The 21,042-nt window shown below is 33.9% G+C and overlaps 1 protein-coding gene across 4 annotated transcripts; it reads right to left on the bottom strand.

Annotated features, from left to right (window-relative positions):
* Nucleotides 1-1,773: 1,773 nt before the first annotated feature.
* Nucleotides 1,774-16,522, bottom strand: LOC106056714 (uncharacterized). Of its 4 annotated transcripts, none has more exons than XM_013213538.2 (4): nucleotides 16,300-16,522; nucleotides 10,393-10,645; nucleotides 8,755-8,916; nucleotides 1,774-6,466 (listed from the first exon to the last, which is right to left on the bottom strand). In XM_013213538.2, exons 3-4 carry the CDS (start codon nucleotides 8,901-8,903, stop codon nucleotides 5,392-5,394), a joined length of 1,224 nt encoding a protein of 407 aa, XP_013068992.1. In that variant the 5' UTR covers nucleotides 8,904-8,916; nucleotides 10,393-10,645; nucleotides 16,300-16,522; the 3' UTR covers nucleotides 1,774-5,391. The 4 variants fall into 4 exon arrangements, with proteins under 4 accessions (XP_013068992.1, XP_055860478.1, XP_013068990.1 ...); XM_056004503.1 differs by having other exon boundaries at nucleotides 10,491-10,645; XM_013213536.2 differs by lacking the exon at nucleotides 10,393-10,645 and having other exon boundaries at nucleotides 16,300-16,520.
* Nucleotides 16,523-21,042: the final 4,520 nt, after the last annotated feature.

Here is a 21,042-nt window from a genome sequence, read left to right as displayed (position 1 = left end):
GCTAGAAATGACACAAACTGTCTGTGGTTGAGACACCGTGCACGTATAAAGTTCACAGTCTGTCTTCACGACAACATCCATCAGGGTCTTCATTTGTAGACTTTTGCCACATAGTGCTTCTTGGGGCAGAATGCAAGTATGGCTGCAAAAGGTCCCGCCAAGCTGAGCTGATTCCGTTTGTCTACCATTAATCCAACAACACCAACCTTCTCTGAACACATTGGTGATGCCCCGTCCGTAGCCACTGAAACAAGTTTTTCCCACGGTAGCCCACACACCTGCCAATACAAGCTTCCAGTTCTTGAAACACATCGCGTCCAGTCGTCGTTCCTTTCATGGGTAGTAAGTCCAATAGCTCTTCAACAATGTTCAAGTTTTCGACGACCCCACGAATGAATACGGCACAGTATGCGGTGTCTGTTACACCAGTAGACTCGTCCAGTGCAATGGAATATGCTACAAAGTCTTTTGCAGCGGCAATCAGTTGCTGTTGAACATTTGTCGCTGACTCGGTGATCCTGCTTGCAACTGTGTTCGCAGACAAGCTTATGCCTTCGAAGAGCTTCTTTTTCTCGGGGCAGATAATTTCACATGCCTGTAGCATACAGTCTTTTACAAACTGGCCTTCAATGAATGGTCGTGATGCCTTTGCTATCATCTCGCTAACAACAAAGCTTGCCTTCACAGAATCTTGACACATGTACCCCATCCCTCCCCATCTCCCTCTCTTTCTCCTGTTTCGCTAGCCGCGTGGCCTGATTAAACACGCGGCCAAACGGTCAGAGCAGTGGTATAATGGTGGCCAGATTCTAGTCGCTAGCGGTTAGAATCAATGTGGTCATTGTAAATTTTATCAAATTTTTTTTTAATTCTTGGACGTGGCCGCGGGCCACACAAAATAGTTTCGCGGTCCACGTGTTTGAGACCCCTGCAGTAGACCAACATGGTCGACTTTGAAAGAAAATTATAATATAAAGCTACATGTTAAATTTTAAAAATGCATCAATCTGGTCGATGGCATTTGTAATGGTCTTAAGAATCACATCAGATTCTACCGAGGCGGGAAGACACTATATCAACACATACTTCACCCAAAGACGAAATCTATAAGGCAAACTCCATCTGGAATCTTTTGCCGGATTTCTTTTTCTTCGTTCTCATTTTTTTTGTTTGTTGTTGTTGAGTGATTTCTATTTCTGAGATGAACTGCGCAGTAATTTCCAGATCATGCAGCTCTCCATATAGTTTTTCTTTTGGAGACTGTGTCTTGTTCCGGGGCCTCTCGACAGAGAATGCAGATAAGAAAGACATGATGGGCATTCTATGATGACGCTAGTTAGCAGTGTTAGTTGTAGATTTTTTTAATACCGGTACCCAAAGTAAATTTCATTCATTATTAATATCACTTTAAAAAAAAATTATAATAATAGTCTGCATTTAAAACGATAAGATTATTTCTTTTATAAATTAAATATGCTTTTAGGGGTTTTGTGGTTTCAAACCTTTCACATTTTAAATTTACAAAAAATAATCAATGGGGAATAATCGCAAAATGATTTAATTTCGTGAAGTCCGACCTATTAAAAATAACCCTCGTGCTATCAACTACTATTTCAGGTAACGACATTTTACTTCTTTTGACACAGGTAATATTTAGAGGACATGTCAGTAACCTTCTAGATTAAAAAGAAATTTTAAAAATGTATTTAAATGCATTTTAAGTTTTCTGATAAAATGAAGAGCTCCAAATACCATGAAAAAAGTTGAACCATCAACTTGATCAAAAGAATTTTATTTCATAAAAAAGTGTGCAGCATGCAAGCATTCTTGTTTTACACTCCTAATGTCAATCAATCAAACATGTTCTTCAACACAATTGGGTAAAGGATATAAATCTATATACAATCAGTATTTAGTAAAACAACAACAATGATTGTTGAAGTTGGCAGGAATGTTGATATTTGCCAACTTCATATTGATAGGCTTTTTCCCAGCATGATAGTAGTTGCCGCTTAAGTCATGAGATCATTTGGGAAAACAGAGGCTGAGCATTTTTTTTATTATGGCACCCTATAACCAGGAAAATTCAGGCAGATGTACATCTAGCTGACAAATGTACTCGATAAGTAAACAAAAAAAGTTTTTTGATCAACAACACCATTTCAAAGAAAAACTCATCTCACCCCCCCACTCCCCATGTCAATTTTATGTCATTGACAGTCATGTGACACACGGCGATCTTCTCTCCACCTTCTGCCGATGCAGGGCAGAGCCAAGAAGTGAGCAAGAGATACAGCTCACAGCTGACAAAAAAAAAAAAAAAAATCAGCAGTAAATAAAAAAAAATTATATTATAGTTTTTATATAGCGCTACTGGTCCAATCTTATCTGTGGATCAGTTGGGAGTAGGGGGTATCTGGGACTTTAAGCGCTCAGTAAACACAACTCTTCTCGAGTCGGGTGTCAAACCTTCAGGACCCTTTCATAGGTAGCCCAACTAAGCCAAGCCAAGTTCAAGCATACTTAGCCTCTCGACCACGCATCCCAGTACTATGATGAGGCGGATTTTGGAGATCTGGCCATTCCATTTTTCCTAAAGCATGCATCTGACAAGTTCTGGCTCTTTATTTAACCTCAATCCAGGGGAGGGAAAAAAAAAAGGCTTTCACATACAATTTTAAATATATGATAAGGAAACTATTCTTTTCAACAATGCTATTCTCGTAGCCTCCAACAGGCCAGAGACTTTAGTGTGATTGAAATAATTTGCTTAGTCAAAGCACTTAATCCACTAGCCATCAGTTACTGACTTCCAGTAATAATAACAAAACTGAACACCAGTTATAGCACTAACAAACTATACGCATAAAAACGTATAAGGCCTCAAGATAACTTTGAATATATGTTACAAAACATAACATTGTCTTCATATTAGTTCAACTGCAACACATTAAATACTGACAAAACTTGTGTAATTGAAAAAAAAATAAAAAAATTAAGTACTTTATAATAAAAAAAAAACTTGTTACACTACAGAAAAACATACTCTGATACACAACTGTAATGAATTGATGAATCACACATAAAGATTATAAAAAAAGATTACAAGATCAAATAGTGAATGGCATAAATACAAAATGCATTTAAACAATGTGTGTACCGGTATACATTTATACACAGATCTATAAACAATATCAAAGAAATATTTTAGAAAGCTGAGTAAAAATTGCCTTTTTTTTTTTTGGTTGTTCATTTTTTTAAACATGTTTTATTAAGAAATTGAAGTCTAAATGTAAAATTTCACTGTAAAGGCCAAAAATGTATATAAACCAGAAAATATATGACAGAGAGCAACCACTAACAATTTAAAAATATAAATAACAAGAAATGTAACAATATGTATACAAATAAGCATCCTTGTCTAATGAATACTTGTAGCAAGAGCTCTCAGGATAAGAACAAAAAAAAGTTGATTCTTTTGCATATATCCTATTTTATGTTAGCATTTATTTTATTTACAAATTAAATGAGTCATATTGTAGTAAATCAATACTGTAACATATGAAACAAATAATATTAAAAAGTATAGAGGGTATATAGAAAATAAAAAAAAAGAATAACTCACAAATCAATATTGCACTAGGAAATATTCCAATACATCTCACTACTAAGAAATGACACAGGCTATCATCAAACTTTAGTATTCAGACAAATAAAGAGAAATTTTACACTAATGTTACACTTTTTGAATGTTTGAAAAAATTACAGCCTTAAGTATGAACTATTTGAGGATCATTGCATTATTGTAGTAATACCAGGGTCATTCAATGAAAAGTTAACTTTATATTGTATTATACAAAGTTAAAATTGAAAAAAAAACTTTCCCATGCACTTTGTTCTACTTAAATAATGGCATTAGATAAGGAAAAAATGTAATAAATATCTGCACCAATTAGATATGTGTGGGGGTTTTTTAACATGAAAGGATCAATGAGAAACCAGAAAGTCCTTGACAGTGTTATGCAAAGTATGTAGCACATTTAAACAGTACAATTCTTTGTAATTTTGTTTTTAATTTAGAAGTCATTAAGCTTACAAATTAAAAAAAAACTCATTTATTAGTGTGACATATTGCCATTTAATGTTGAATGATTATTTACTCTCTACTTAGTGAAAAATGTCTAATCCCAATACAAGACAAAAGGACCTAACTGTGACAATCACATTTGCCGGGGATTATATTATCAAACTTGATAATCCAATGAAGTGAAGATACATCTCTCTGTATTTTCTTCCAAACTTCTTTAATAATACTTCTTCAAATTTTAACATAAAATTAACTTCTCAATTCAATAACAACTTGACTTGATACTTCATAAATAAAACTTAAAGATATATGCAACTTCACTTAGTATAACATTCAGCTTCAACTAATAATATTACTTCAACTAATAAAACTTTAATTAATAGACCCGCTAATACTACTCTACCAAACTATTACTAAGTGAGGACTAAGCGAGGACCAAGCAAGGACCATCGCTCTACAAGAACCACTACTATGCGAGGACCCTGTCTGACTTTCCCCTAATTTATACTTTTTCAATCGTACATTCCAGAATCATGGAAACTTCTCAAATAATTATTTTAGAAACTTTGACCTTCTAGAAGCTGACATATGCTATTTTTTTCCTTAACCTCTTTCTTTGATTGGATACCTAAAATTAACTTGTTTACGCTGAACACTTGCACTGGTTTGACCTCGCTTCTAGAACTTGGTCGAAATAGGTCACAGACTCGACTCGTGACACTAACCAGGTGAGAATGTCTATGTCTAGTATGCAGCCTGTAGATGATATGATGCACTTAAAGTGAACAAAAATAGGCATCTATCAAAAATGTAATGAAGACAACATTTTAGGATTAGAGCCAGTACATGAGTTCCCACAATCCATAAATTTAATCCGAAATGCTACTTGTTAGGTGGCTTAATTCACTTGGTAAACAAAGGAAGTGACAAATTGTATGCTTTTACAATAAAAATTAATACAGGGCCTTTAGGAACTGGCCTTTAATTCTGATTAGGGACAAGTTGAAATTATCAATAAACATTTTTACAAAAAAAAAAAAAAAAGGCAATTATTGTATTCTTTTCATGACTATAAGATAGAAAATTAAGGTTGGGCATGGTCCTTTTTGACACAACTACCGCTGCCCTAAAATATATGTAAGTATACATAATAATAATAATTGCAATGTCTTTGATTTCGAAGATTAAGGAAGAGTGCAGTTGCGACCAGCAGGTAAGTATATATACAAATATTTAAAAATACATAATATCCTTCATATGTCAATAAGCATATTTTTAAATAACTATTACTATATAGTACTATGCTATACAATATTGGTGGCGCCATTTTGATAGCTCTGTGAGTTGTAATTCTCCATTGCTGTATAAACACAAGAAGTAAGTGTTGGCAGATCTTCCACAATATCATTCCTTTCCATTTCAATCAGTTTTCTCCTTACAATAGTCAAGGGCTCCCATTCTCTATCATTTTCTGTGTACCTAAATGGATGTCCAAAAGCCCACTTTCCCATGCAAACAGTGAACGCCAACTCAAAGTTTTTTGAAGATTTTTGGATATCTAATTGATTTTTGAGATTTAAAAGTATAGCTAATTTTTCAGCATCCATGCCTAGCCAAGTGCACATTTCTCCACAGAAATTTTTAAATGCATTATTAAGTCTATCTGCTTTAAATAAACCATCAGCTAGAGTCAAAGAATTAATCTCACTTGAGTTTAAAGGCAATTCAATGCCTATTCTAGAAAGTGTGTCCCTGATCAATGATGGGTGATCAAATTCAGGATATCCATTTGCCCAGCTTATCAAAGCCTTTTGTGATTCTTTCTGTTTAATGATCTTGCCATTGGGATCATGTAAATAGTCAATTAACCTAATGATATCATCTTTGCTCAAAACTCTCTCAATTTCTGAGAACAGGTCAAGTAAATCTTTATCAGGCACAGTAGCATTTGGAGGTCTATGGTATCTTACTTCACCAGATCGATCAGTATTATTAGGACGTCTCCTACAATATCTAATATACAGGTATATAATTATTGCTGCTATTATAATGACACTACATCCAATTGCTATTGCAGCTATATAAGGAGTTTCTAACTCCTGAGAGCTGCCCACTGGAACTGTTGCCATTGTTGGCTTGATTGTAGTTGAGATTGACGTAGATGTAGATGTGGTTATTGTAGTGGTTGTGGTGGTTGTGGGGGCCTTGATGCAGTCCCATTCAGCGGCATTGATATCATGTTTGATGTATCCAGTTTCACATCCCCACACTATATCTCTACTCTCAGAACCTGGTGTAATCTGAATGATATTAGGTCCAGACATTGTGGTCCACCTTTTACAAACTGTGAAAGTATGGCCATCTTGTGATATGAAAGTCCTATAATTAAAAAAAAATTATATAATAATAACTGATCACTCTTGCAAAATAAAGATAAACATGTCTACAATGTTTTTAACAAAGGCAGTAAACACATATAATGAGGTTTACCAAATAGTAAAAATATGTTATTGAAACATAAAAATAGATATTTCTATTTTAAGCAATTATACCAAAGCAGGGTTTTTTAACTAAGTATGATTAGAAAGGCAAAAGATACTGAGGAATGGAGAAAGACGGTCGACAAATATTGCATGGTGCCCTAACGGTAGAATAGACTAAGGGATCAGTAAAGGAAAAAAATGATTCGAAAAAGTCATAGTGTCATAGTCATCATATCCCTATTTTGTGTCATTCTAAAAAAGTTAAAGAGATGGGAGAGGTGGGAAGGGAAGGGGGGGGTGCAAGATGGAAATCAAATGAAACTTTTGTTATTTATTGCTTCCTGTTTGGAGCAACTTCGGACAAAACTATTTGTGGACTATTTCGTTTAAAATCAACACATGGACTTGCATTTATTTCTACCTTGTGGTTATGTCCTTTTAGATCACATGACCGGAAAGCTGGTCACAAGTTAATAAGAGTGTAGTCAGTCTGGTATACACTCAAAGAACATGGAAATCACAATGTGGAAATGCAAATGTGATGGACTTTGGCGCCGCCATTTTGGCGCGAGCCGTTTTGGCGACGGGAGGTTTTGGCGCGAGATATCATTTGACGATAATTTAATAAGCACGTAGCTTTTATAACAATGTTTATTTCACTCTACCATAATAATGTACGTATAGTATGAATTCTAACACCGTTCAGTGAATTGTTTTTATTAGCAAGTGTTTGGTATGTATAGCTGGAGATACCATAATCATTAAATAAACCAATGTTAATGTAAACAAATAATTGCATCAATTTTTAGTCTATCATCGTTTCATTTTTATTTTAATTTTAAAGTAATATCTTAAAAAACTTTTTTGAAATAAAAGTATGCCTCTTAATAAACACACATACACAAGCCAAATGTTTATTAAAGAAAATGATGTGAAACACAAACACACATTTACATTTAGTACGTGAAAAATTTGTCTTAACACAAACACTAATGCAAAACATACATATGATTAATTCTTTTAAAAGAAATAATACAATAAATGTACATAATGTATTTCGAGCCAAAACGGCGGGGCTAAACGTCCTGCTTCGACATAAAATATAGTGGTTAGTTGAAAAAGATTTTTCAAATGCATACATTAACAGAATCCTTTGTCCAGTCAATGATTTTCTTTGTTTCTAATTGTTACAGGGAAAAAATCATTGCAAATGTGTCAAGAAAGACTAATTTAATTCCTTCCTACCTTCCATGCAATGTTTGTCTGGCCTCTATCTGGACAAAAGATCAGCATGTATTCTTATTTACCATATTTGTCTATCCTCAGGACAAAATATCTGAAAATCCCCATGATTTAACTACTTGCACTATATGGTGAATCGGATAGAGACACAGAGGTGAAAAAAAACAATTATAGTTCTATACTCAGGACTGTAGGAACACAAACATTTATCAAGAGGCTGCATTGAAATACTGATCCTTAATATAGAATTGTTTATTTTTTTTATTTATTATTCAATTCATTAATTATTCATTTGATGGTTAGAATATAGAAAGAAAAAAAAAGTAAGCCCAAAAAAGAGCAGAAAGCCAAAAAGAGACTAAGAAAGCCCACAAAAGATGCAAAAGAAAATAGGCAAATGCCCAAGGATTCCAATGATGTAAATAAATAGCACCACAACTTATGTCACAAGCAAGGCTTTTGAATACTTATGAAGTAAGTGCAACAAAGCCAATGAGTTTAATTTTTCATTAATAAATGTGCTAAAAACCTCATTTTGTTATAGAACTATCTAAAATTTTAAAAGTTGTGAAAACTGGAAGGCAGTAATAAAATAGTTAGGAGCAAAGATGAATGTGAAGAGTAATCTGCCATGGAAATAGTTTTCTATTGAATAGGACACATAGATATGTATTATTTAAAGATATTTTTTTTTACAATAGCAATAAGGTTTATAAAAAAAAAATTATATTTAAAAAAAAAATGGTGAAGATATTTTTTTATCTTACTGTTAATTAATACAACATGTGAATACAGAATCTAATTTTTGGGGCAGAAATGATTATGAGGGAAAAAAAATATATGTAATAACAAATACATTTAAATTTCTTTATTTCTTAAATTTAAAAGACATATTTTTTAATTTTTTTTTTTTGTCAGCAAGAGATACTAAGTAAAACTTACCCATATGGACAAGGTATACAATCTTGGCCTTTACAGAAGCTTCCTTTAAAACAATAAGCATCACATGGCAAATCAGTTGAGCTTAGAGTAAAGCGTACCGCGATAAGCAAAAGCTTTACAAACTTAATAAGCTGTTTAATACAGGCCATGGTGTGTGATTTTCTGAAATATAAGTAAGATAACTATTAATTTGATTAATAATCCTAAGTAAGCAAAACTTTTGTGACTCTAGGCTATGTTGGTATAACAGGTATGGTGGGAGTTTCTGAAATATAAAGGAGATAATGATTAATATTACTGAGTAAACAATACATTACACATAATTTAAGATTTTAGGCTTCTGCAGCCAACATCAGTACCCAGTTTCCTGCAATGCTTCTCAACCTCAATATGGCGCCCTGGTGGAAATAGTCATTAGATGAGACAATTAGGCCAATAGGTTTAGATAATAGTGAACAAATAGATGCTATCTTACTAGATTTTTCTAAGGCTTTTGACAAAGTTCACCACCATAGTTTGCTTAAAAAATTAAAATATTTCGGCATTAATGGTCCACTGCATCAGTGGATTAAAGACTTTCTGATAGGGAGAGAACAAACTGTAATAATAAATGGCTCTAAATCAACACCGATAACAGTAAACTCAGGTGTACCTCAAGGAACAATCTTGGGTCCACTACTATTTTTAATTTACATAAATGATTTACCAAATTGCATTAGTTCAGGAACAAAAGTCAGATTATTTGCAGACGATTGCATAATATATAGAACAATAAAAACAACACAAGACACAGATATTTTACAAAGAGAATTAGATGAATTACAGAAATGGGAATCAAATTGGAGCATGTCTTTCCACCCAGAAAAATGTCAGTTGTTAAGAGTAACAAAAAAACTAAAACAAATTAATTCCACTTATCTTATTCATGGCAAACCAGTAACACAGACTAAAAACGCAAAATACCTAGGTGTTATAATAAATGAAAAACTGTCATGGAATCCACATATTGATGAAACTACAAAAAAATCAAACAAAGCATTAGGATTTATTAAAAGAAATTTCTATAAATCAAATAAGAACATAAAACTAAAATGTTATTTAACCTTGGTTAGGCCAATAATAGAATATGCATCCTCTGTTAGGGACCCCTCAAGTCAAGATTTCATTAAGAAACTAGAACAGACACAAAATAGAGCAGTGCGATTCATAACAAACGAATATTCACATTTGACTAGAGTAACACCTTTAGTAAAATCACTAAATTTAGAAAGCCTTCAGGACAGAAGACTCAAAAGTAAAGTAGCAATAATACATAAAACACTGAACCATAATCTTCAAATACAAAAACAAAATTTAATAAAATACTCTGAAAGACACAAAGATAAAGGCACATTCCTCGTCCCATATGCTAGGACGAATTTGTACAAATGCTCCTTCTTCCCTAGTGCTATTAGAGCATGGAATGGGTTGCCTGAGCTAGCCAGGAAAACCAGTGACTTGGCAGAATTTAAGTCATTGGTTAATATGCATGACTAAATGCATGACGCGTAGGACGTAATCATCTTCTTTTTTGAAGTAACGTCTGTATTATATAAGATAAGATAAGATAATAGAAAAGCAAAACAAGACCCTAAGAACCTTGTTCATCGCATTGGAGGAGATGTAAGACAGCCCCAATAGTCCTGTCACAATGCACACGCTGATCCTCAAGGGGCCATATTATGCCAGACACTCACACGGTTGCTGAGGTCCAAAGAAGAAAAATGTCAGTCTTTCCTCAGGGTTCTCTGCCTTCTTGATAGCCATGATAGTCTTGCAATATGAGGCCCAGGAAACAGATGCAAAACATTTCCTTGGATTCCTTTCAGAAGGGTCAATTACTCAAACAGGGCTGGTGGTGAGAAGAATTTTGGTCATGTTTACTTATTAACACATATTATTATGTCAGACAATTGATAACTTTTTTCCCACCTGTGTCCTTTGTTATTTTTTTAAACATTAATTGCTTTTAAAAACTGCTTTTGAGTACTCAGTGAGAGTTGAAATCTTGCTGACTGCTGAATAATTTATTTCAACCCAGCTAATGAACTAGAAAGAATTTAATAACTTTTAATAATTCAAGAACTGGACCTCAAACTAAAGTAACTTTGGTTCTAGACTATATCTTGATTTATGAATGTCATGAGAGCTGAGACTGTCTTTTTTGGACTCTAATAGGCTATGATAAAGTGCCCCCATAAAAGCCAAATTTCTGTTTCAGATTTTATCTGATTCTTGAGGCAATAGGCTGAACATCCATAGGATTTTTTCTATACCAATACCATGGCCATGAATCACAGCTACTAAAAGAAAAAATGGCAGCCTTGAGGAATAGTGTACAATTTCATGAGGTTTTCTTTCATCTCAGCCAAGTGCTGTAAATTTAGACTCATGACACCAAAGTTTTTTGTTGTTTCCCTAATAGAAAATATAGATCCATTTCCTTTTTTTCTTTTGGACATTTCCACCAAAGAAGCCACTTTAAGGCTGAGAAATGTGTCCAAGTGAAAGACACAACAAAGATAAAGGGACTTAATCTTATTCCAGATCTAGGACTAATTTGTAATTTAAGTGTTCTGTCTTTCCTAGAGTACTTAGAGCTTGTCTTGCAAAAAAAAAAAACAAGGACATAGTAGAGTTTATAATGTCTGTACTTACGAGAATGACCAAAATAACACATGGATATATTATATATATATTGTATATATAATATAGTATAGTCTTAGTTTTAACAGATCTGATCTTTTTTGAAGGAATGTAAATTTATAAAAGTTAACAGAAAAATGATTTATTAGATCTACATTATTCTAGATTCAAAGCCTGCAGTAAACAAGAATATAAATTATAAGTTGATGTAGAAAAACCTGGAAAGACAAGTCTCATGACTTTATTAAGACAATTTAATTAGGCCAATTAAGTAAAAAAACAAGTTGACATCTAAATCTGGACTCTATATTGTCTATAACTATAGAGTGTTTGGATCTAAATAAATATCTATTCTGTTTATCATCTATCTAGACCAGAATTTACATGTGTTTCGCGGAACACTAGCCTGAATAGGTGTTCCACGAACTACTGGAATAATTGAGGGCTTTTTTTTGCGAAGCAGGACGTTTTGGCGCCGCCGTTTTGGCGAGGAAGGTCGTTTTGGCGCGAGCCGTTTTGGCACGAAATACATTATGTACGTTTATTATATTATTTCTTTTAAAAGAATTATTCATATCTATGTTTTGCATGAGTGTTTGTGTTAAGACATATTTTTCACGTACTAAATGTAAATGTGTTTTTGTTTTTCACATCATTTTCTTTAATAAACACTTTGGCTTGTGTATGTTTGTTTATTAAGAGGCACACTTTTATTTTCAAAAAAAGTTTTTTAACCTATTACTTTAAAATTAAAAACAAAAATCCTGTGAGAGAGGGGAGGGGTGGAGGAAACAGTATATACAAGGAGTGAAATGTGAGCAGAAGAGAGGGGGCGGGAAAGGTGTTACATGTAATGACCATTCCCAAGGAGATGATCGCCAGACGCATGACGCCAACGACCAGTGCTCGGTGCTGGTCTTGTCTTCATTTGTTTAACTCTACCTGCGTCAATGCAAGATGTGTCATCCAAATCACCCCTACCCGATTTCTCAAAATATATCTTTTCACGTTAGAGTTTCTACTGACCACATTCCGTGTCTTGATCTTTACTATGTGTGGAGTTATTGTCGGCATTCAGCGTAATAGAGCTTTAGATGTTAACATGTTTTTTGTTATATTAAAGTGTGACACTTAGCTAGTTCGTATATTACACTAATGTCAAATAAAAAAAAATTTTTTTGGAAAGAAATCCAAAAATGTCATCCAGTGCAATTAGCAGAACTCACATATAGCATGTCATTACCATTCATTAATCTGATTTATTATAGGCCTATGTTCATGAAATAAGAAAAACCTTTATAATTAAAAAAAAAAAAATTAGTTGAACGGTGTTAGAATTCATACTATACATACAATATTATGGTAGAGTGAAATAAACATTGTTATAAAAGCTACGTGCTTATTAAATTATCGTCAAATGATATCTCGCGACAAAACGGCTCGCGACAAAACAGCGGCGCCAAAACGCCACGTACCGTTTTTTTGTGACGGTACACACCGGTACGTTGTACTAGCACCTTTTTCAATGTGGGGAAAAAATTATTACTTTTCTTGTATTTTAACGTTTATTATTTATTTATTAGTAGTTAAGAGTTAGGCAATCCATCACTGAGTACCGGCACCTATTGTTTTACAAAAAAAAAAGCACTGGAATAATTAACTAGAAGGCCACCACATGAATTAATCTCACTAAAAAATAAACAAAGTGTTCTGCTAAATACTAAGAATGTGCAAAGTATTCCATTAAGGAAAGTTTGGGAAACAAACTTTTTCTAGACAATCTATTATCTAATAGAATTTATAAGTTTATAGATCCTGGTCTTGGGCAGGCAATCATTAGATGAGATCTGGTCTAGATCTAGTATTCTAGACTGTATATATATTATATATAATATAGATCTAGATATGAAGAGATTATATTATTTCTATAGCCTTAATCACCAGAATCGAAAACATTCAATTCTATACTATTACGAGGTAATCATAGTTTATTAACAAAATTACTTGAATTAAAATATAATTTTTATATTATGTCGCTCCTCTTTTGGTATCTTGGCCGATTACGTGAGGTAAAGGAGGGGGACGATTGCATCTACTGCCCTCCCAACTCTAGCCCCCTGAGTTGGGGGGGGGGGTCCTATTTTTATGGAGAAATCATAGTTTGCTAACAAAATTAGTTGAATATCTATATAACAATCTATGTATTGATATGTGAACCCATTTGTATATTATGTCACACCACACTCTCATCTCAAATTTTATCATTAGTAAATATAAAATGAAAATGGTTGAACCAGGTGGGAGGGGCGATATGTGCAATCGCCTTCCGCCCATCGGACAAACCAATACTTTTTTTTGTATTATAGTTAAGAAATTACAACATTTTTTTAAAATCCGTCATTAATATAATTTATATATGCTAAAAATTAAATTTTTATATCATTAGCAGAAATTATAAAAAGGAGCGAGGATTAATCATTTTCACTCTAATGCTCCATCCCTTCTTAGAAGAAAACATGCCGTTTTAAAACAAAATAGCCAAATATGGAGGCAGAGTTTATGTAATTTCACATGAATTAATCATATTTTTTTAAAGAAAGACTTTGCTTTGGAAAATTTTGAATTCATATGAAATTTTTCAGTATAAGAGTAACGATTGAGATGAGCTCTGAACCCAAATATCCTTTTGCTAGTCACTTTTTCCAACCTTTACTCAATCTGATATTTTTCTAGTTAAATAAATTGAGGACTATAGCTCACAATTAATGCTTGAATCCTAAAAATGCAAAAAAAAAATTAGAGTAGAAACTAATTGGTACACCTAATTTCTCCTCCCACTTCCGAAATTTTTTGTTAGAGCTTTGAATTATAGTTCTGTAACAAAACAAAGTTACAAACAGGCCTATTGAACAAAATGAATCACTTACAAAAGAGCTTTTTTTAATAATAGTGTTTTTCGAATAATTTTTTTTTCGCCGGTGATCCTCAAAGCTTTAATCTAAATATGTGGGGTATCTTCAAACCATTTTTATTTTATATGTAGTAAAGGCCTATAATTTCATATTTGAATATTTTTCAAGTAAAACATTATTCAAAAGTTCCTTTTTAATAAGATGAATAATGAGCTGTAGATGTCAGGAGAATGCGTTTCTGCAGTGAAGAACGCAAGAAAACGCTTTTGGCGTCGTGATGAATAAAGAGCTGTAGATGTCGGGAAAATGTGTTTCTGCAGTGAGAAATGCAAGAAAATGCTTTTGCCATCGAACCCCACTGGGGAGGCTTAAAGCACTATCCCAGACCCCTAAGCTATCAAGAGAAAGGCCTCAACATTACTGTTTTTTTTTGTTGTTGTTTTTTTCGCCGATGCTTGAGAAACACTGCTTTTTTTATTCACATATATATGCTGTACGCATGTTTATGCATAGGGTTAGGGTTTACTGGGCATGAGGGTTAGGGTTTTGAAAAAAATTCCCGCCCCCCCCCAGTTCTGGATCCGCTAGTGATTGTAACTATTATCTATCTAGACAATTTATTATCTAGTCTTTACAGATCCTAGGTTTAGGGGAATGTTAGGATATTACGTAACGCGAAAATTCAGCTTTTTATCCCCCCCCCCCAAACATCCCATCATAACAAGCAGAGATCAATACCCCTTGGTATTGATAGAAATGATGGACAATCAATGTATGAACTACTCTACTCTAGGCTAGTCACGGTAGTCCTAAGGCCTAAGGCTTTAAGGCAAGGTCTAGCTAGAGTCAACTAGAATCTAGATCTAGTCTAAATCTAGAGTCTAGATCTACTTCTTATAAATTCTAGACTTGAGACTGAGATACCAGTACTTGATACTTTTGATAGACTAGTTAGTCTAGAGTCTAGTTACTAGTAAACTCTAGTATAATAGACTAGACTAGTATTTATATATATATATATATATATTATATATACATTATATTATATTATAGTGTCTATATATTGAGCCTGAGGTCTAGTAATTAGTAGGTCTATAGTTATATATAGAATATAGACTAGAGCTGCCTATATAGAATAGACTAGATTTGACTAGATCTATATTCTATAGAGCTTCTCCCTCTAACTCTAAGAACTGTCTAACTCTAATGATCTAATGAAATGAGTCATGACTCTACTAGACTCTAGTTCTAGTCTCTAGTGAACTCTTAGTATCTCTAGCCTAGCCTTTTCTAGCAGCTAGACTCTCATCTATAGTCTATACATCTAGAATCTAGATCTAGTGACAATCTAGTATAGCCACTCTAGTTTAACTCTAACTCTAGTAGTCTCTACTCTAGTGTCTCAGTGACTTGTCTAGTCTAATACTAATAATAGTTTAAGTTTAATAGAATAGTTAATCTATAGAATTATTTTTTTTATTTTTTTAGACTCTTTAGCTCTATTATTATTATTATAATATATTAATATACTATAATATAGTGAAGTCTATTATACTTAGAATTATAGACAGTCAGTTACTCAGTATGAGTATAGTGACTTATAGTCTAAACTCTAGTAGATCTAGAAATCTAGATCTAGATCTAGACATTCTCAGATAATCACAATAAATGATAATAATAATACTTATTAATAGATTATAGATCTAGATCTAGTATAGATCTAATCTAGTCTATATATATAGACTAGTGACTAGTAAATACAACTCTCTAAAACTAGATCTATAATATATATTTATATAATATAGATCTAGATCTAGATCATAGTTGATAGTAGTCTAGTTTAGATCTAATCTAAGATTAGACTAGATGACTAGATCTAGATCTAGATTGACTAGATTTTTTCTGGTTTAGATCTAAAATTCTAGATCTATCTATATTTTAGACTTACTTGAACCAAGACTTGTCCCTGGGCCTGTGACTTAGATCAGGATTGTGTCAAACTGTGTCGGCAATATTAATATAGAGGGTCTACGTAATTACCCCCGTAATTTTTACCTAGATCTAGTGTTTTTTTTAATATAGATCTAGCATGGCTGTTTGTGTTTTTTGTTGTCTTTCCCGTTTAGATCTCGTAAACTAGAAAAGATAGTGAAAATTCGACATCATAGATTATATTTATATATTAGTCGGTAATTTGGCAACCACTGGCCAGATTTTTGAGATGCCTCAGCGTTGAATCGATGCTAAAAAAAATATTTTCAGGGGGAGATAACCTAGTTGATTTTTAATATCGCCAGCTGAAACCATACTCGAAGAGAGAGGAAATAAAAACATATAGAAATAATAGAATTAATAGCGCTGTAGAGTCGACTCACAGACCTATATAAATATCGCCAGCTTATAGCGGATTGCAAGAGAGAGAAAATAAAACAAATAGAAATAATAGGAATATTTACTATTGTAGTAGAAGTAGTACTTTAAAAAAAGGAATGGGGGGGGGGGGAGTAAAATATTATTATTTAAAATTGGAATGACATTAATAAAGCGTAAACTTAGGTACCTATTTTTTTTTTCATAGAAATTTAATGATTTAACCAGATTTAGGCCTATATTGCCCTATATATGATGAGATTATTTATATAGATCTATGAAGTTATATTTTAAATGATTTGATGAAGATTTAAGGTGCTGACAGCTTGTAACATTTTTCAATAAAGCTGAAATGAATGTTGAATTTAAATAGATCTAAATCTAGTGGACTAGTCTAGTGTAATGTTGTGTGTTATGAGACTTGTTGCATTGTATCTAGAATGTGCTTGAGGATACATGCAATAAACAACTGATGTCCTTATAGAAAAGAATTTCATATATAGGCCTAAATATTTATTCATTTAATAGAAATATCCCAGGTAAAACGACTGTCTTCTCTAATCTAGCCTCAAGAGTCAATGAATGTGGCTAGGTAACCAAGGTCACTGAAACCGTGAAGGCGCCGCTGAAACTGACTGACTGGCTCAAGAAATTGTTGAAACTTTGGGAGCGGGCTGGGAGGGTCAGGGGTGGGGTTAAACAGCGGGAGCAGACTGGGAGGGTGGTCAGGGGGTGGGGTGAAAATGCGGGAGCGGGCAGGGAGGGGTCAGGGAAGGGGTGAAACTGCGGCATAGGGATGGTAGGGGAGGGGTGGGTGTGTATAGCTGGATCCTTTGATCGGGAAACAACAGATTGACCAGAGAATGATGAAGTCCAGGTCTTACTGTAATAGGGCTGTCGAAGGTGCCGAATAGGGCCAGATGCATTGCGCAATCCTGTCACTGTAGGCCAATGAAAGTAACTATCAGTGCTTGCTTACAGGGAACTTCTACTGTCAAAAACAGTCTTTAGATCTCTATCGGCATTTTCTCTTGTGACCAATCCATCTCCACTTCCTCTCTAAGATCTACACCTCTATATTTTTCTGCCCACTCTTCTCCCACAGTTTGGTGTTTTCTACTTTGTCGTACCAGTGTATTTTTAGGATATTTCTCAGGCATCTGTTGATGAAGGTCTGTACTATTTTTGTTGTCGCTTCAGTTGTTCTCCATGTTTCCGAACCATTCAATAGGACAGCCTTGACAATAGAGTTAAAGATTCTTAGTTTAGTCTTGTTTGAGATGTGAGGATATTTACAGTCAGGTTGGTATTAGCTGTGTAAATCAGTAAATGTCTGACGCGCTAGATTTATACGACGTTTAATGTCTTCAGGGTTAGGGTTAGGGTTAGTAATTTTTTTTTGTTAGATTTATCTGAATTTGACAAATTTATCATTCTGTTCTGCCTTCCCTTCCACAAGCACATCTTAAAGGTTAAGGTAGTTGGGGATAAGGCGATTATATTTATCGTCATCACACCCGATCCGACTCTGTATCTATCATCGGAATCTTTTGCTTTATCGTTTAAAGGGGGGGGGGAGCTGAAATGGTAAAATTCAATACTTTACCATCAAACTTGCTTGACTTTGCATTTACTACTGACTTATGAGTGGCTGAATTTTACATTAGAGAGAGGTAGCGACATAATATATATTTAAAAAAAAATAATATGAACAATTAATCTAAAGGGTTGGTGGTGGATGTGAAGCATTAAGCGGGAAATCATCTCTACCTCCCCTCCACAGAATCCTTTGATGTGCAGGCCTAAATTATATAATGTGATTTTCCCCCGCATTCTTGTGATTGTACTTTTTTCCGTTTGTCAGCTTTTCTTTTGATTCATGAACATTCTGTTGAAAATTAATTATTGTTGGTATTTTCGGAATAAAATATGCGCTAAAAAAAATCAGTTATCTTCTAAATTAAGTCTCTATTGAAGATTGCCTAATTTTCTGCCTTGTCAAAAAGTGCCCGATTTTCCGGTCCCGGGTGCTTAAATTACTGGGAGCTTAAATATTTCCAGACACCAGTCGATTGTGAGTCAGAAAGAATAAAATCATATGTTAATAGCAGAGCTGAGTTTGTCACCCAGTCCATCTACTGTACATACACACACACACCGTTTTCCATTCATTGGACCAAAGCAGAGGTCGTTTAGCTTCCCTCCCCTTATCACTCTTAAAGCAAAGAGGGACACCCATGAGCCGCTAGCCGAAAACGCCATCGTCTGGATGTTATGTCATCCTGGATGTCTTGCTAACTTCTGTTCCCCCCCCCCCCCAAGTAAGACTTAGTTTTCTTTCGCCACTTTCTCTTCCCTCCCCTCTTCTTGACATTCTTTCATTTTCCATATATGACTCCCCTCCCCTCTTGTGAATGGTAATTGGTGTGCGTGTGTGGCGTATTGTATGAGTGTGACTTACGTAGCGCACCTGTGGTGTATTGCTCCAGTGGTCAAAAATGGGACGTCTAGTAAGTGAGGTATGTCTTTGATGGTTGTGAGATATGAACAATATGGGTATTTGGCGCAGTAAAAGTGGGCGCTGTTTTCTTTTGAACTTCCAGACCGCCGAGCAGCAACTTTAGAACAGAATTAGAATACGACTAATTTCGTATTTATCACCAACTACCAGGATCCACTTGTCCAGGTATTACGTTATGTTGTAATTATCTTTGACTCAACTCTTTTGACAAACAAAATAATCAGCTCTGCAAAGGTTTATAGTGCTTTGTTAACAGCGCTTAATAAATTAAATTATTATTTTGTAGTTATTTGCAGGAGCTTGCATACCTAGATAAACCTAACTCTATTCTAACCCTAACATTAACGGTGCCTAAACAGTAGGCCTATATCTAGAGGAAAAATGTCGATTTTTGCACATTAACGTAACCTGTAGCTAATCAGTTAATGAGCAGATTAGCTAGCTTAAATATATGGCTCCTCCTTCGTAGCTGAAGATGAGATTATTTCCCATTTTTCTATGAATTTGAAGATGGCTTTGGAGTCCATTTTTTCTTTTAAAAAGCCGACCACATAGATGGCATGGGTTGCTGCAGATATGCCTGCTTCATTTCTCACCTTCCTTTTTTTTTTAAATCTTAGATCTACGTTCTTTGTTGATTACCAAGCTCCTTGCGTTATATCATGAAACACGACACTCACGGCCGCAGTCAATAAGAAAGGACTAGAGCTATAGCGTTTCCCTCACACTCCTTGAGAGAACTCTTAAGGGTGTCTTTGTAACGTTTGTGTTGACCCTCCCACGCAATTGTTGCTGTGGCATGGATACTGTTTATCCGTAACAACGTCTGTTATGTGGTCAAGCCAATAAACCAAATGGATTATTCTTTAATGCAACACTAATGTCCAACCCAAACCAAAGACTAGCTAAGTAATGTGCACATTGACGGATTTTAAGCTTTAGCGGTACTGTGTCAGCGTGCACTTGTCTCCTCTACCGCCTTAAAATCGTTTTCTAAACTAAAATGTACTAAAATGATGGTACTGATAAATCTACATTAGTCTAGTCCCCTGCCTAGAATGAGAAAGGAGGGGATGGTGGAATTAATATGTCTCATTAATTGTTTTACCATTAATAAGATACTTGATAAGCTAAGTTATTTTTTAACTCTCAATAATTTCATATAAAACACACGCGTAAGTACGTATGCACACACATACACATATATACACACATATGTACATACACACACATAATGAAATAAAGCATCATCAAATTAAAAAAAAAAAAAAAGAACATCTATGTGAAAAACAAAAAAATACCGATTTTTTTTTTTTTTTTTTTTTTTCAGATTCAATAGAACACAAAAACATGTATCCTTAACAAACTCAATCTACACCAACACATACAAAATAAAATATTGAGAAATAATATAGATTCACACTAGTAAAATGTACATCTATTAATTTCCTGTTTAAATAAATAGGTCTACATTCCCTCTTATCTAAATGTATTCAGATTTTGTTTATGTAATAGTTGGCAGCACACTATAACTCATTTTATTTATTTTAACCAACAAAATCCATCTGGCAACAATTGGTTGCCTGGGAGCTGTTGCTATCATCATTCCAATCAAAGTTCTGATGCAACGGCTACTTTTTCTTTTCTAAAAGTGAAAAATCTAATTTTTAAAATCACATCTAATTTTTTAAATCACATAGATCTAGAGTCTATAGAAAAATACTATAGATAGATCTATATCATATATATTATATGCAAGCAGTTTTTTCAAAAAAAAAATAAAAAAATACACCACTTTTA

This window comes from Biomphalaria glabrata, chromosome 11, assembly GCF_947242115.1.
Source record: "Biomphalaria glabrata chromosome 11, xgBioGlab47.1, whole genome shotgun sequence".
In the NCBI taxonomy this organism is placed as follows: domain Eukaryota; kingdom Metazoa; phylum Mollusca; class Gastropoda; family Planorbidae; genus Biomphalaria; species Biomphalaria glabrata.
The sequence above is the reverse complement of the archived record's forward strand: the minus strand, read 5'-3'. Positions and strand labels throughout refer to the sequence as shown.